Here is a 15,355-nt window from a genome sequence, read left to right as displayed (position 1 = left end):
TTATTCACTTTAACCGGTAATTATTAATAATAACAGGATTTATCACTTTAACCGTAACATATATATATATATTGCCTTTATTAAGTATATGATAAATTCTTAAGAAATTATATTTCTTTTCTAGACACTTCACCATTGTCATCATTTACCAGATGGTCCTGTTCTTTAAAAAAATATGAAGTGGCATCTTTCCATAAAGCATTGTGATATATAGTTTGGGTGAAATGAAGTTAAGAAAGGCTAAAAGTAAGAATAGTCCTTTACAAGCAGTTAAAAAAGTAACCAAAGTAGTTAAAGTTGATGATGAAATTGAAGTTGTTGTTCAGGAATTTCCTAATGGACTAAATGAGGTAGATTCTCTTGCATCATCCATTGAAAACATAAATAAATGTGATCCTACATGGTTGGACCAAAACACATCATTAATTTTAGCAGGACGACAAGAAAGCTTAAAAAAATCCCTTCCAAATGCTAGTAATTCCAAAAGGAATTTTATAAACCATTCATGGGAGCATAATGTTGAAATTGAAGAAAGAGCACCTGCTTTTTCAGAACTTAAAGATTCTCCAGGAAATTTATATTTAAAAATAAAAGAGGTAAAAGACAGTGTAAGGAAAGTGTCAAAACAAATGAATGTAAATAAACAAGTACAGTTGTATGAAATGTCTACTTTTAGTAGACACAGAGAGATAAATTATGATGAATGCTTAGAGCAAACTGGATTAACTTATCCTAGAAAATTAGGTGATGCATGCCTTCAGGCCTGCAGCACTGTTCAGAATTCTGAATATTCAGAATTTCATGAGAAAAATGACATATATTTACCCTGCTCAAGTGACTCATTTTGTACCAGTGAAATGACAGGTAACCGAAGCTTTTCACTTCCTGTTGATGACAGAAAACTATTGCATAATATCTCTGTTCCAAGTGATATATTTTGGAAGCATTCTAAGTTAAAGAATTATTCTTGCTCATCTGCACTTAGTGAAAATGCTGAAACCAGCACAAATCTTGAAAATAGATGGTTGAAACGTGGGAACTCGGAACAAATTTTCAGCGCTGAAAATTTTTGCCAGGCACAAGATAGACCATGTAAAATTGCTCAACATATGCAGGAACCTTCAGGTCCTTCTGAAGCCGAAACTGCACCTCCTACTAGCACTGATATATTTTTGGGAGATGTAATTTCAGGTATTCAGCAAAATTTTTCAGAAGATAAGAAAGCATTATGTTCTTGGTTGTCTTCAGAAGACTTTCAGGGAAGGAATGTTTCTGTAAATTCCTTAAAAACAAAAATCCAAAATAAATTAATTTGTAATAGTGGTAGCAATACTGATAATCATGAACATAATGAAATAAATGTTCATTTTCCAAATGAAGCACAGAAATTGCCAGAAAGAGTTGAACCATCTAAAAAGTCAAAAGGAAGTAGGAAAAATGAATTAACACTTTTGTATGATGCTCTGAAAGAAATTTCTTGGGCTCAGAATTTAGATCCTCAGAATTTATTAAACAAAGAAGATAGGCGATCTGTCAAAGTATCTACTGGTCAAATTTTACAGAAAAAAGAGCTACCAAAAGCTATTAAAGAAGGTTCATCTGGTCATAAGTTATCTAATAACATCAAAAATAGAGCACTTGTCCAAGGCAAAAGAACATTAAGATATCTTGGAAATTTAAATTCATCCTTCCCTAATCAGTTAAACAAAAATAGAGCATGCAAAATGATAAATAATAACCTTAAATCTAGAACTCAGCTTTCTATTCCTAGAAAAAATACGAAACAAGTGAAACAACCAGTCAATGCAACAAATATTTTTAAAAAATATGTGAAAAGAAATATAAAAAATGCTAATAACAAATCTAAATTGCTGCATTCAGTAACAAGCAAATCATATATTGACAATGGAGACATGGATTCTCAAGATAAACATAAAATGAAATTAATCCATAACAGTCAGAAACCACAAACATATATTCATAAAGAGTTTCTTGGTGCAAAATCTGAGTGTACTAATTTAGACATATATGTGGACCACTGCTATTCTCAGCATACATCCCACAGTGTTGGCGATCATTGTAGACTGAATATTCAGAATTCCCATTCGTTACAAAGAATAAGAAGCAAAAATCAGTATTCTGAAAGGAACGAAGAGAAATTTTTAAAGTGCAAGTGTTGTTCTCATTCCACAACCCAGGTTGAAAATGCATTAGAACTTAGAGTTACATTAGAACCTCTTGAACATACTCAACTATGGTCAAAAAGTGATGATGGTGAATTTAATCACTCTGGTGGAGGTAGCTGTTTTCACAGTGCTGCCATTTCTGAAGGTAAAATTTTAAAAAATAAAACATTAGTATCTCTTAAGATATGATTATTATTATCATATCATTTTATTTTAGTATAGTAGCCCCCCCCCCCCCCATCTGCAAGGGATACATTCCAAGACCACCATGGATAGTACTGAACCCTATATATATACACACACTGTTTTTTCCTATACATACATATCTATGATAAAGTTTAATTTATAAATTAGGCACAGTAAGAGATTAACAACAATAACTCATAATAAAATAGAACAATTATAACAATATACTGTAATAAAAGTTCTGTGAATATAAATGGAATCTTAGTAACCTCAGCATATGATTTTTTTTTTCTTTCTTTTAAAGGACTTTCACCTTTTTACATAAAGGAAGCACTTTACGGCTTCTGTTTGGTATATCCGAATTTCCAGCATCACTACTCTTGCACTTTGTGGCCATTATTAAGTAAAATAAGGATTACTTGAACACAAGCACTCCGATATGGCAATAGTCAACGATGGCTACTAAGTGACTAATGGGCAGGTAGCATATACAGTACAGCTTGGATATACTGGAAAAAGGGATGATTCACATCCCAGACAGGATGGTCCGAGATGTAATCAATCTACCCAGATCAGTGCAATTTAAAACTTATGATTTATTTGTTTCTGGAATTTTCCATTTAATATTTTCAGACTGGGGTTGACTGTGGAAAGCGAACCCGATAAGGAAGGACTACTGTATATGCCTTTAGAGGACAGGATATTGTAACAGTCCAACCTGCTTTAAGATTTTGTTACTAGTTCTACCAGCAGTTTTTTTCCAAATTGCTCTATTATTTATTAGCGCCATATCTTTTTACTTCAGGCATATGTTTTGCTAATCTACTCATTCTGTTTGACTGTATCCTTTGAGATTAGCTATTCTTATACCTATTCTTGTAACCTTTTGCATTTAGATTTCCCTGTAGTGTTACGAGAGGGCCAAGTCCATTCCATGAAAAACATCCCTACACTGTAATGCCACCGCCTTCAAATTTCACTGTTGGCGCTATACACACTTGCAGGAATCGTTCTCTGGGCATTTGTGACGCTATCATTTGTGCAGAATTGTTCTCTAGGCACCATTTATTTGTGGTGTTAAATTGAGTTTGCACTTTTTTTTTTTTTTTTTTTTTTGAAGTCTTCATTAATTATATCCTAAAAAATACATAAGCACTTGTCTTTTTTTTTTTTTTTTAATCACTGCAATATACATATAACAACCCTTTGATTGGATGGTTTTAATCTAATTTTTACTCAAATTTGTTGACTCGTCTCAGTTTTGATTTAAATTAAACAGTTTTTACTTGCAAAATTAGACAGAGCAATTCATAATGATACAAAGTAATAACTTTTTATCATTATGAATTGCTTTGCCATGCAGGAACCAAGCCTTGGAGATTCAGTGGCAAGCCCTGAAGAAAACAATGATTGATCAGCCAGAGAGGTATGTGGTTAGGGGTTGTCTGCAAGAATAGAAAAATCAGAACTCCATGGTGGGCACAGGAAGTTAAAGAGGCAGCGAAGGAAAAGAAGAAAGCATATCAAGAGTTCCAGGCAAATAAGTCAAGCATATCAATAGTTCCTGGCATATAAGTCAGCTTGTGCTCTTAGAGAATACAGAGACAAATGTAAGAAAGCTAAACACTGTGTAAAACTCGCTAAACAAAAGTCATGGGAGGACTTTGGCAAGAACATAGAAAATAAATATCAAGAAGGTGGTAAGATATTCGGAAGTTGTTGAAGAAGCTTAGAAATGGAGGAAAGAGTGCTGTAAAAGGAGTTAGAGATGATAAAGGCGACATGAAAACGGAAGAAAAAGATATCCTTGAAGTATGGAGTAATTACTTCGAAAAATTGCCAAATGAAACAAGCAGTGATAGCACAGTGGTAAAAAATACTCAACAGGCATACAGTCAGGAATACATATCCATACTTGAAATAGAAAAATCCATCAAAGGCCTGAAATGTGGAAAGGCAGCAGGAATAGATGATATTCGACCAGGAATGCTCAAGTATTCCTGTTTGAATATCAGGAATGCTCAAGTATTCAAACTTTGCCCTCAAAGTTTCTGCCTGGAAATTTGATATTAAAATTGAATGACTTGATAAAGTTTATCAAGTCATTCAGTTTTAGTTTATTGTGGACCACTTTTAGTTGCAGAATTAGTCAATTTAATTTGATGAGGTATACAATTATGTGTTACACTGCAGATGTTTTACAGTACATAAATAAATAATCATAATCACTGTAATAAAGAGCCTAATAGACTTCAGTGTGGCATATATTAGATATTATACGAAAGGATATTCTATTTTCTTTTTGTTATGCCAGATTCAGACTTTCCTGAGAGCTTATGAGAATATAATCTGCATAGGAATTGTCTTGGTTTGCACTACTTATATGAACTCTGCCCAGCAGTCCATATGCTCACCTGTTTGTTATTAGTTATCACTGACCTGACAGCTGTTTTGAACTGTTTATTCTCACCAGAGACCAGGCAGAAACTTTGAGGGCAAAACCCTCTGCTCAACTGTAGTAATTATATATTTCAGAAACTTACATTTTCGTAAGTTAACTGTCGATAGGTGTGTACATAAAATACTATAATAAAGAGCTTAATAAACTTCATTCTGGTATTGATCAAACCAGTGAAACCTAGTCACTAAATAAAAGGCGAATATATATATATATATATATATATTTCTAAGCAGAGTTCATGTCTTTTGATTAGTGAAAACACCAAGGCAGTTTCTATTCTGAAGGTTATATTCTCATAAGCTCTCAGGAAAGTTTTAACCTGGCTATAACAAAATATATCATCATCATCATCATCTTCCTTATACCCTCTTTTACCTTGCAGTGTTGAGGGTCCATTGATCATCGGACCTCACTCCGTTTACAGGATAAGGTGGTCAGCCTTATGCCCCGGTGTATCCTATGGCCTGTAGTGTTGAGTTCTCAAGGCCAGTTTGCCTGCTTTGCAGGATGAAAAACCCCAGAATAAACTGGGGAAAAAGCCCTACTGTCCACGCCCAAGACTGGCTAACTTGGCAATGGCTGAGGAAGATCCTTCAGCTCCTCACGTCACCGACGGGAATCGAACCTAGGACACTTCTTCCCTAGGCATATGGTTGCGAAGCACATAGCCACTAGGCTAACTGCACGGACTATATATATATATATATATATATAAATTAATAAAAATAGAAGAAAAAATCCTTAGTCCACCAGTGAGGTTTATAAAAACCTTTCATGGGTTGGAAACAAATAAAATAAAAAGAAAGAGAGAGAGAGATGTGGAATTACAAAGTAAAGAACTAATAGACTGGTGACATGCCATGGCTTGATCAATTGAAAGGGAGAGAAATCAGAAATGCCTGGGTCTTGGTCTGAAATTAGTTACTTAAGGCAATGTTAGATTGCAATCCTGAGGTTAGAAGGATAAATAAAATGGGGGTGAAATGGCTGAATCAGAGAAGATAGGAGCATCTGAGAAAGAGAATGTTATGGAGTAGATATAAAGAAGCAGAGTACCTCATCAATAGCACAAGGAGTATAAGGCACAAGCTAGGCAACAAGGAGAAATTGGCATATGAAAGGAGACTGGCTGAAGAAGCAAAGGAAAACTTTGAGAATTTTCCAATTATGCCACTGTTAATAAAGGAAAGAATGAATATGGAAGGTTAACCTTAGTTGCCGGAGATGAAATACGGGTCACATCTGCAGAAGATGTAGTGGAAATATTCAATGAGTATCTGTTAGTGTATTTCATTTAGGGAAGATAAAGAGTAGTGCTGAATAACAATAGGAGGGAGAACAAAGTTCAAGAATTCAAAATTTGAAACAGTATACTTGCTACAGCAATCCCTAGGGACCAGAAAGTTTTTTATAGCATAAGGTTCATTTTAGTGAATTTAGAGTAAAACACTGATCCCTCCATTGCATAAAACCAAGGATATGGCGGAAAGAAAAGAAATCATGAGAAATATAATAAAGGAAATGGCAGGAAATAATACAAAAGAAATTGTGAGAAACAGAACCAAAAAAATCATGGGAAACAGATCAAAGGAAATCTTACTGACAGAATACAGGATTGGCAGGAAGCATACATAAAGCAGACAAAATGAGAACATGAAAAAGTACAAATGCAAACAATTACAGGAGATATGAAATCATAAAAATGAAAACCCTGAATTAATGTTTAAATTTTGAAATATTACATTAGCTTAAATTAACAGTCTTTACAATACATGCAGTCCATACAACTGAAATCAAAAATAACATGAACACTTCAGCAGTCTAAGAGGACTGAGACACAATAGATGTACAGATGGCATAAAATAATACTGTTCTCTTTGAACTGCAAATTATAGAATTTTGTATTGCACAATATAGAATATTTCTTTAATTCAAAGTTATGAAATTTGTTTCAGTAACAGCTCATTATGTGTCATTACAAACCAGAGAGTAGTATGTGATGGCATGGAATCTAGGAGAATAAGTGTGACTGACCAGTGGAGTACTAGGACCACTACTCTTTAATTTATATATAAACAATATATGACAGTGTTTCCAAAACTCTATCTGTGGAACCCCTTTGAATATAACTGGCATAACCCCTCTTAGATAGTCAATTTTGTAAGTTATAAAATATTTCATTTAAACTCAAATAATTAAAAAACGATGTCTGTTTTTTAATATAAAACACAGGAAATATGAATCATTAAATACATTTTAGGTACACAAATCTGATATGCACATCTGGTTCTGTATTTGTTATTTTAAGCTGTAGATGGAACACCATGTCAACACAACAAGTGATGCAACAATCACTAGGTAGCATTACAATTTAAGATACAAATGATTCCAAATTTGGTGATGAATTTCAACCATGTAATTCAAACTATATGAATCTAAACCTTTAATTCAAACAGTCTGACCCATGTGGTTGAAAAGCAATTGTGCTGTCAGCCCAACACAGCCTGGCATGTATCAAATGACCTCCTAACAGAGGTCAGTTGATAAATGCCAAGCGACAGATTTTGCTTAAACTTCCATTAGACTTCTTTAGTTATTGAAAAATTAATTATAGAACACACTTACACTTATCTGCAATAAAACAGACAAAAATATTTAAAAAAAAAAAAACTAATAAAAATTTAAAACAAGCGCCTTGTATCCCTAAAGGCTTTTTTTGACTACCTGTGGGAATATGCATATGACACTTTGGAAACACTGATATGGGGAATTTTTTTTGTTTTTTTTCCTGGAAGGGGGGATGTTTAGTTCTAGGCCGATAATGCAAAACTAAGAAAGGCAATAGGACATCCGTCAAAGGCAATAGGTGACAGGATATCTATTACCTGTAAGATGATTTACATACACTGGCATAGTGAAATAATGGTTGTCAATTTAATGTTGCAAAATGTAAGGTTATAAACTATGCATTGAAAATGTTACATACTGTCTATCACATTGCTAGTACTTGATTGCAGGAAATTGATGAGGCAAGGGATTTGGAAATAATGGTGTCCCGAGAGCTGAAGTTCAGAGGGCATATTGCAAAAGTTGGCAAAATAGCTTAAAAGATTACAAAGGATGTTGAAAACACACTAACAAGTAAAGATATATAATGTTATTAATCTGTTTATAAGGCTGTGATTCAGCCACATCCTGACTAGTGTTCACAGATATGGTCACCTGGATTTCTTGAGAATCAGGAAGTGGTGGAGATGATCCAGAAACAAGTAACCACACTGGTGACAAGTCTGTAGAGTGCTTTCTATGAGAATAGACTGAAGGTGTGTGATTGGAAGCGCTTGGTAGAAAGGTGGAAGGAAGGGACACAACAGAAACATATAACTTACTATAGAAGTTCTATAAGACTGACAAAGAAGAAATTTTTCAATATATGATGACTAGAGAGAGAGAGAGAGAGAGAGAGAGAGAGAACTAAGGTTCACCATGGAAGTGGCGTAATAGTGTCCAGACTAGATTTTTTCCATGGATAGTGGCAAATGAGTGGACTGCCAGAACTAGTTGTGAGTTCCCTGACAGTAAATGAGTTTAAGGAGAGTTATGATAGGTAATTGTTGGTAGATAAGGAATTGAAATTTAGGGGACATATTGCAAAAGTGACCAAAACAGCTCATCAAATCACTTGGTTGCTGAAGAATACGATGACAAGCAGGTTATTGTTCCTCTGTATCGAGCCTTGATAAGACCCCATCTAGACTACTGTGCTCAGATTTGGTCACCTAGGTTTCTTCTTGATGGGGAGGAGGTGGAGAGGATCCAGAGGCGAGTGACCAAGATGATAGCAGGTCTGTGGAATGAACCGTATGAGAACAGGTTGAGGATTTGTGGGTTGCAAAAATTGGTTGATAGGCGGAGGAGGGGAGATATGATTGAGACATTCAAATTACTGAAGGGTTTCTATAAAATTAATTCAGAAGATATTTTTGAGAACAGGGCTGGTTTTGGGAGGACTAGGGGACATCCATGGAAACTGGGCAAAAGTGTAGTTAGTAAAGGTGTTGGAGCTGGGTTCTTTACTTTTAGAGTAGTGAATGAGTGGAATGCGCTCCCTGAGTCTGTGGTGGATGCTGTGACAGTGAATGAGTTTAAGGCGAGGTATGATAGATACTGTATGAATGTCAAATAGTTGTGATGAATATGATTTGGGGCCTCCCTCGATGAGTCCAATGACTCCCTGGAGTTGCCCGTAATAATAGTAATAGTAATATTGTATGTAGAACAGTTAGCTTCGTCTCCTACGATGAGTCTTCTGATTCCATGGGGATACCCATATAATAATGGAAAAATTACAAATCTCTGATTTAGAATTTCTTATGTGAATTTTTGATTTTAATGGTACAGGCTGCTCATATTTAGTTCATTATGATGTCAGGTACATGATATCAATTTAAGCTAATGTAACATTCTGAAATTTAATTGTGGATTTTCATTTTTATAAGTTCAATTCTTTCTTATATCCTGCCATGCTTCTTATTTTGTGTATGCTTGATACATGTGTTAGTGTATAACTTTCACCATTTCCTGCTATGCTTGCTGCACAAGCTCATTACTTGAGAAAGAATATATATTTTTTTTTTTTTTTTTTTTTTTTTGCTGCATCAATATATATATATATATATATATATATATATATATATATATATATATATATATATATATATATATATATATATTGATGCAGCAAGCACGCACTCTCCCAACAATGCAACAAATGAAAGAACAGCTTCAACTACAACGTTTTCATGCTAATTATGTATAAAGACTGTCTATGTTGTTCATAGTCTTTTAACCCTCAATGTTTAGTGTTTTTTCTTTTATAATGTCACCTGAAGAAGGCTGTTACAGGCCGAAACTAGTAGTGTGTTTATATTAAAACCTTTTTAATTAAATCTCGGTTCTAGTCATTCAATTTTTTCATAAAACTATGTATGTTAACCGAGTCAATGATCATTCTGTCATATATATATATATATATATATATATATATATATATACACATTCATACCCTGACTTACGCTACCCAACTTACGCGAATCTGGAGTTATGTAGTTTCTTATATGTACGTATTTCCGTCCTGCTTTACACCTCACCAACAGTCGCATCTTTCCGGTGCCAGCCACATTCGCCAATGTCGCACATGCTGTGAACAAGCACCGACGTGTTCCATGCAGTCTCCATTCATACACGATTTTTATAGTCTACAAACCTTGCGATTGTTTAATGTTATGTTCTTGATAAAAATTTTATCACATAAAAAATAATAATGTCGTCCAAAAGAAGCAAGTCTGATTTCTTTTACAGCTAGCAAGAAAAGAAAAACATTGACTTTGAAAACAAAACTGAACATTATTAAGGATTTTGAAGGCGGAATGAAAATTTGTGAGCTAGCAAAGAAGTTCGATCTACAGGAATCCACAGTAAGAACAATCATAAAAGAAAGGTTTGCAGATTTTGGAGGACATAGATTCTAACGAGGAATGAATTGTAGCCACAAGGCAAAGAATAAAAAAATCATTAGCTTGCTATGAAGAAACTTTGCGTGACAAGAAAAAGACATGAAGAATCTATTAGATTTTATGAAACCATTGACATCGAAAAAAAAAATTTATTTATATTTCTTAAAAAATATAGGTGTTTTTGTAAACCTTTGGTCCCAATTAACTAATATTTTGTATGTTTGTATATATAAATTACATGCAAAATTATACACGCTTCAGGGTTAAAGTTGTATAACTGAGAGGAGATCTCCACATAGCCTTTAAAAGAATACAGAGAACTGATCAGGAACTACTGACCTAATGTCCAATCCTTACTTTCTTGTGGTGCACCCTGTTAGGTATCTACCTGGATACTAAACGAACGAGGATGGACTGGCAATTTGGAATTTAGCTGACCAATTGTATTCTTATTGACTTAAACCACAATATAAAATGATGGTACAACGTAACAGAATTTTATGCCAACTAGGTATCACCCTGTTAAACAAGGCCCCGTTGTTTTTACCAGGGAACCAGTGCAAACAGCGAAAAGTCAGCCACTGGAACAAATCTTAAAACACACCCCAACTCAATATCACCAGAGTTGAAGATCGGTACTTTCAACATAAGAAGCCTGAATGGCAAAGAAATGGAGCTAGCTGAGGAATTGAATAAGCATCAGATCAACATAATAGGGATGACTGAAACAAAAAAGACGAAAACTGGTGTGATCTTTCTAGCAATAGATACAAAATGTTATATTCAGGCAATGACAATCAAGGAAAAGAAGGAGTAGCTATAGTATTCAACACTAAATATGAGGCTAATCATCTTGAATGGCAGGCAATATCAAGTGGAGTGATGTGAGGAGCTGGACAATGAGATTTATTGGTGCCTATAGTCCCACATAAGGGTTTTACTGAGGTAGAAGTGGAGGAATTTTTTTGAGGCTTGAGAGAAAGCAACTGACAGAATGAAAAATAAAAAATTGGTCCTTGTTAGGGATCTCAATAGCAGAGTAAGAAATAATTGTCAGACATACAAAATATATTGGGAAAATTTGGAGAAAAGAGCAAAGCAAATAATCATGATAAATACTTGTTGGATTTCTGCTCAGGACATGGACTGGTGATTACTAACACAATGTTCCAACATAAAAATGTACACAAATTCATATTGAGAAGACGACGCAAGGAATAAGAAAATTCTCATTGACTATGTTAGTGTTGATAATGATGTTTTCTCACTGGTGCAGGACACTAGAGTGTACAAGGATTTGAAATTGGAAGTGATCACCATTTAGTTTTGAGCAGGATAAAATTGAATTTCACATTGAAAAGAATAAGTGTAAGAAAGTTTTAAAGTGAATAAAATTTGAGCAGCTCTCAAATGTGAACTGTAGACTAAAATACACAAACATTATTGAAGAAAAAATGAAAGAGTTTGAGAACAGGAACGAATCCTTGGAGATTCAGTGGCAAGCACCTGGAAAAAACATTGATTGCTTCAGCCAGAAAGGCACATGAGTGAGGTTATCTGCAAGGATAGAAAAATGAGAACTCCATGGTGGATATAGGAAGTTAAAGAGGCAGTGAAGGAAAAGAAGAGGGCATATCAAAAGTTCCTGCTGAATAAGTCAGCTTGTGTTCTTACAGAATACAGAGACAAATGTAAGAAATCTGAACACTGTGTAAAACTAGCTAAACAAAAGTTGTGAGGAAAACTTTGCTAAGAGCATAGAAAATAAATATCAGGAAGGTGGCAAGATATTCTGGAGGCTGTTGAAAAAGCTAAGAAAAGGAGGAAAGAGTGCCGCAAAAGGAATTAGAGATGATAAAGGTGACATGAAAACGGGAGAAAAAGATATCCTTCATGTATAGCGTAATTACTTTGAAAAGTTGCTAAACGAAACAAGCAGTGATAGCACAGTGGTAAAAAACATTCAACAGACATGTAATAAAAAGCCATCAAAAGCCTGAAATGTGGATAGGCAGCTGGAGTAGATGATATTCAACCAGAAATGGTTGAAAGGGATTGTGGAAGGAAAGCTTGGTGAAGAAGCTGGATTCAGGCCAGATAGAGGCTGTCAGGATCCGATTTTCACTTTATCACAAATAGTTGAGAAATCATGGAAATATGACAAAGATCTGTATTTAGGTTTTTTAGATCTGGAAAAGGCATATGACAAGGTGCTAACAGAAAAGCTATTCAAAACGCTACAGTTATATGGTGTCAATGGCATTATATCAAGCAATAGTTTGTCTTTATTTGAGTTGTAAGTCAGCAATTAGAACTGACAGAAGTACAGGAAGTTGTTTGATGCTACATCTGGTGTCAGATCAGACAAGGATATAAATTATCCCCTATGTTATTCATTATCTATATGGATCACATTATCAAGGAAAGTGGATATCAAATTGGAGATGTTAATCTCAGCTCTTTACTTCATGCAGATGATGTTATACTTTTAAATAAATCTGGTAAAAGTCTGCAAGATTCCCTCACTAAATTGAATAACTGTTCTTAGAGATTTGGTATGAAGGTCAGCAATAACAAGACAAAGACAGTGAAGATAGGCAGAAGCATTGTGAATGGAGAATCTATTGAACAAATAAAACGTTTCAGTTACTAGGCACAATTTTTAGTGAAGATGGTAAGTTAAATATGGAAATAGACAACAGAATAAGCAAAGCTGGTAAAGTGGGTAGGCAGCTAAGTAAATTTATATGGAATAAAAGAGATTAGTCAAAACACTAAATTAGCTGTATACACTACATTGTTCAAGCCAATTGAACACTGTGTTGTATTCAGCTAATTTGGTGTCAGATTTTACTGTTAAGTAGTTTTTATTAACTTGTGGATCTGAGAGCTGAGTTAGAAATAAAAACACTTGACCAAAGACTAGAGACTGCAGATATGAGAGTCCTGAGAAAGATTATGGGCGTAAACAGATGGCATCAATGGCAATATCACATTAAAAATGAGGATATTATTAGAAAGGGGTACTTAAGGGTCAAAGCTGTATAACTGAGAGGAGACCTCCACATAGCCTTTAAAGGAATGCAGAGAACCGACCAGGGCTTCTGACCTAATGTCCAATCCTCACCTTCTCGTGGTGCATCCTGTTGGGTATCTACTTGGATACTGAACTAACGAGGATGGGCTGGCAATTTTTGGAATTTAGCCGACCAAATTGTATTCTTATTGGTTAAACCAGAATAAAAAATGATGGTACGACATGACAAAATTTCATGCCGGCTGGGGCGTCGCCCGGTTAAACAAGACCTCCCGTTGTTTTCGCCAAGGAACCAGGGCGAACAGCGAAAAGTCAGCTATTGGAACAAATCTGAAAACAAACCCCAACTCAACATCACCAGAGTTAAAGATCGGTACTATCAACGTAAGAAGCCTGAATGGCAAAGAAATGGAGCTAGCTGAGGAATTAGATAAGTACCAGATCGACATAATAGGGGTGACTGAAACAAAAAAGACTAAAACTGGTGAGATCTTTCTGAGCAATAAATACAAAATGTTATATTCAGGCAATGACAATCTAGGAAAAGAAGGAGTAGCCATAGTATTCAACACAAAATACGAGGCTAATCTTCTTGAATGGAAGTCAATCTCAAGTAGAGTAATGTGGGCAAATATGAGAATGGGGAACTGGACAATTAGACTTATTTGTGCCTATGGTCCCACAGAAGGTTCTACTAAGGTAGAAGTGGAGGAATATTTTGAAGCTTTAGAAAAAGCAACTGACACAATGAAAAATGAAAAGTTGGTCTTTGTTGGGGATCTAAATAGCAGAGTAGGAAATGATTGTGAGACATACAAAAATATTTTGGGAAAATTTGGAGAAAAGAGCAAAGCTAATAATAATGGCAAATATCTGTTGGATTTCTGCTCAGGACATGGACTGGTTATTACTAACACCATGTTCCAACATAAAAATGTGCACAAATTCACATGGAGAGAAGAGGCTAGGAATAAGAAAAGTCTCATTGACTATGTTATTGTTGATAGTGATGTTTTCTGCCTGGTGTAGGACACCAGAGTGTACAGAGGATTTGAAATTGGAAGTGATCACTATCTAGTCTCGAGCAAGATAAAATTGAATTTCATATTGAAAAGAATAACATGTAAGAAAGTTTTAAAGCGAATAAAAGTTGAGCAGCTCTCAGATGTGAACTGTAGACTAAAATACACAAAGATTATTGAAGAAAAAAATGAAAGAGTTTGAGAATAAGAACCAAACCTTGGAGATTCAGTGGCAAACCTTGAAGAAAACCCTGATTGATTCAGCCAGAGAGGCATGTGGTGAGGTTGTCTGCAAGGATAGAAAAATCAGAACTCCCTGGTGGACACAGGAAGTTAAAGAGGCAGTGAAGGAAAAGAAAAAAGCATATGAAAAGTTCCTGTCAAATAAGTCAGCTTGTGCTCTTAGAGAATATAGAGACAAATGCAAGAATGCTAAACACTGTGTAAAACTAGCTAAACAAAAGTCATGGGAGGACTTTGGCAAGAATATAGAAAATAAATATCAAGAAGGCGGCAAAATATTCTGGAGGTTGTTGAAGAAGCTTAGGAATGGAGGAAAGAGTGCTGTAAAAGGAGTTAGAGATGATAAAGGTGACATGAAAACGGGAGAAAAAGATATCCTTGAAGCATGGAGTAATTACTTTGAAAAACTTCTAAATGAAACAAGCAGTGATGACAGCATAGTGGTAAAAAACACTGACCAGGCATGCAGTCAGGAATACATATCCATACTTGAAGTAGAAAAAGCCATCAAAGGCTTGAAATGTGGAAAGGCAGTAGGAGTTGATGATATTCGACCAGAAATGCTGAAGTATGGTGGTGTGAGAGTCGTACAGTGGCTGCACTGCATAGTTCAGAAGGCCTGGACAGAGGTACGAATTCCCAATGATTGGAGTACAGCTCTCATAGTACCCATATATAAAAAGGGAAATAAAACTGCTATATAT

General features: G+C 35.0%; 1 protein-coding gene across 6 annotated transcripts in view; it reads left to right on the top strand.

The window, feature by feature from the left end:
* The window catches only part of LOC150100946 (uncharacterized), a 322,775-nt gene that overhangs the window by 60,946 nt on the left and 246,474 nt on the right, over nt 1-15,355 (top strand). For all 6 annotated transcript variants that reach the window (XM_090402231.1, XM_090402232.1, XM_090402228.1 and 3 more), the window contains one exon: nt 125-2,331. In XM_090402231.1, coding sequence (XP_090258357.1) covers nt 225-2,331 — 2,107 coding nt within the window. In that variant the 5' untranslated portion in view covers nt 125-224. The remainder of the gene's footprint in view (nt 1-124; nt 2,332-15,355) is intronic.

The sequence above is a fragment of the Typopeltis vanoorti genome, chromosome 12 (genome assembly GCF_054136105.1).
Source record: "Typopeltis vanoorti isolate ZY-2024b chromosome 12, IOZ_Tvanoo_1.0, whole genome shotgun sequence".
Lineage (NCBI taxonomy): Eukaryota > Metazoa > Arthropoda > Arachnida > Uropygi > Thelyphonidae > Typopeltis > Typopeltis vanoorti.
This window is presented reverse-complemented; position numbering and strand designations above follow the sequence as displayed.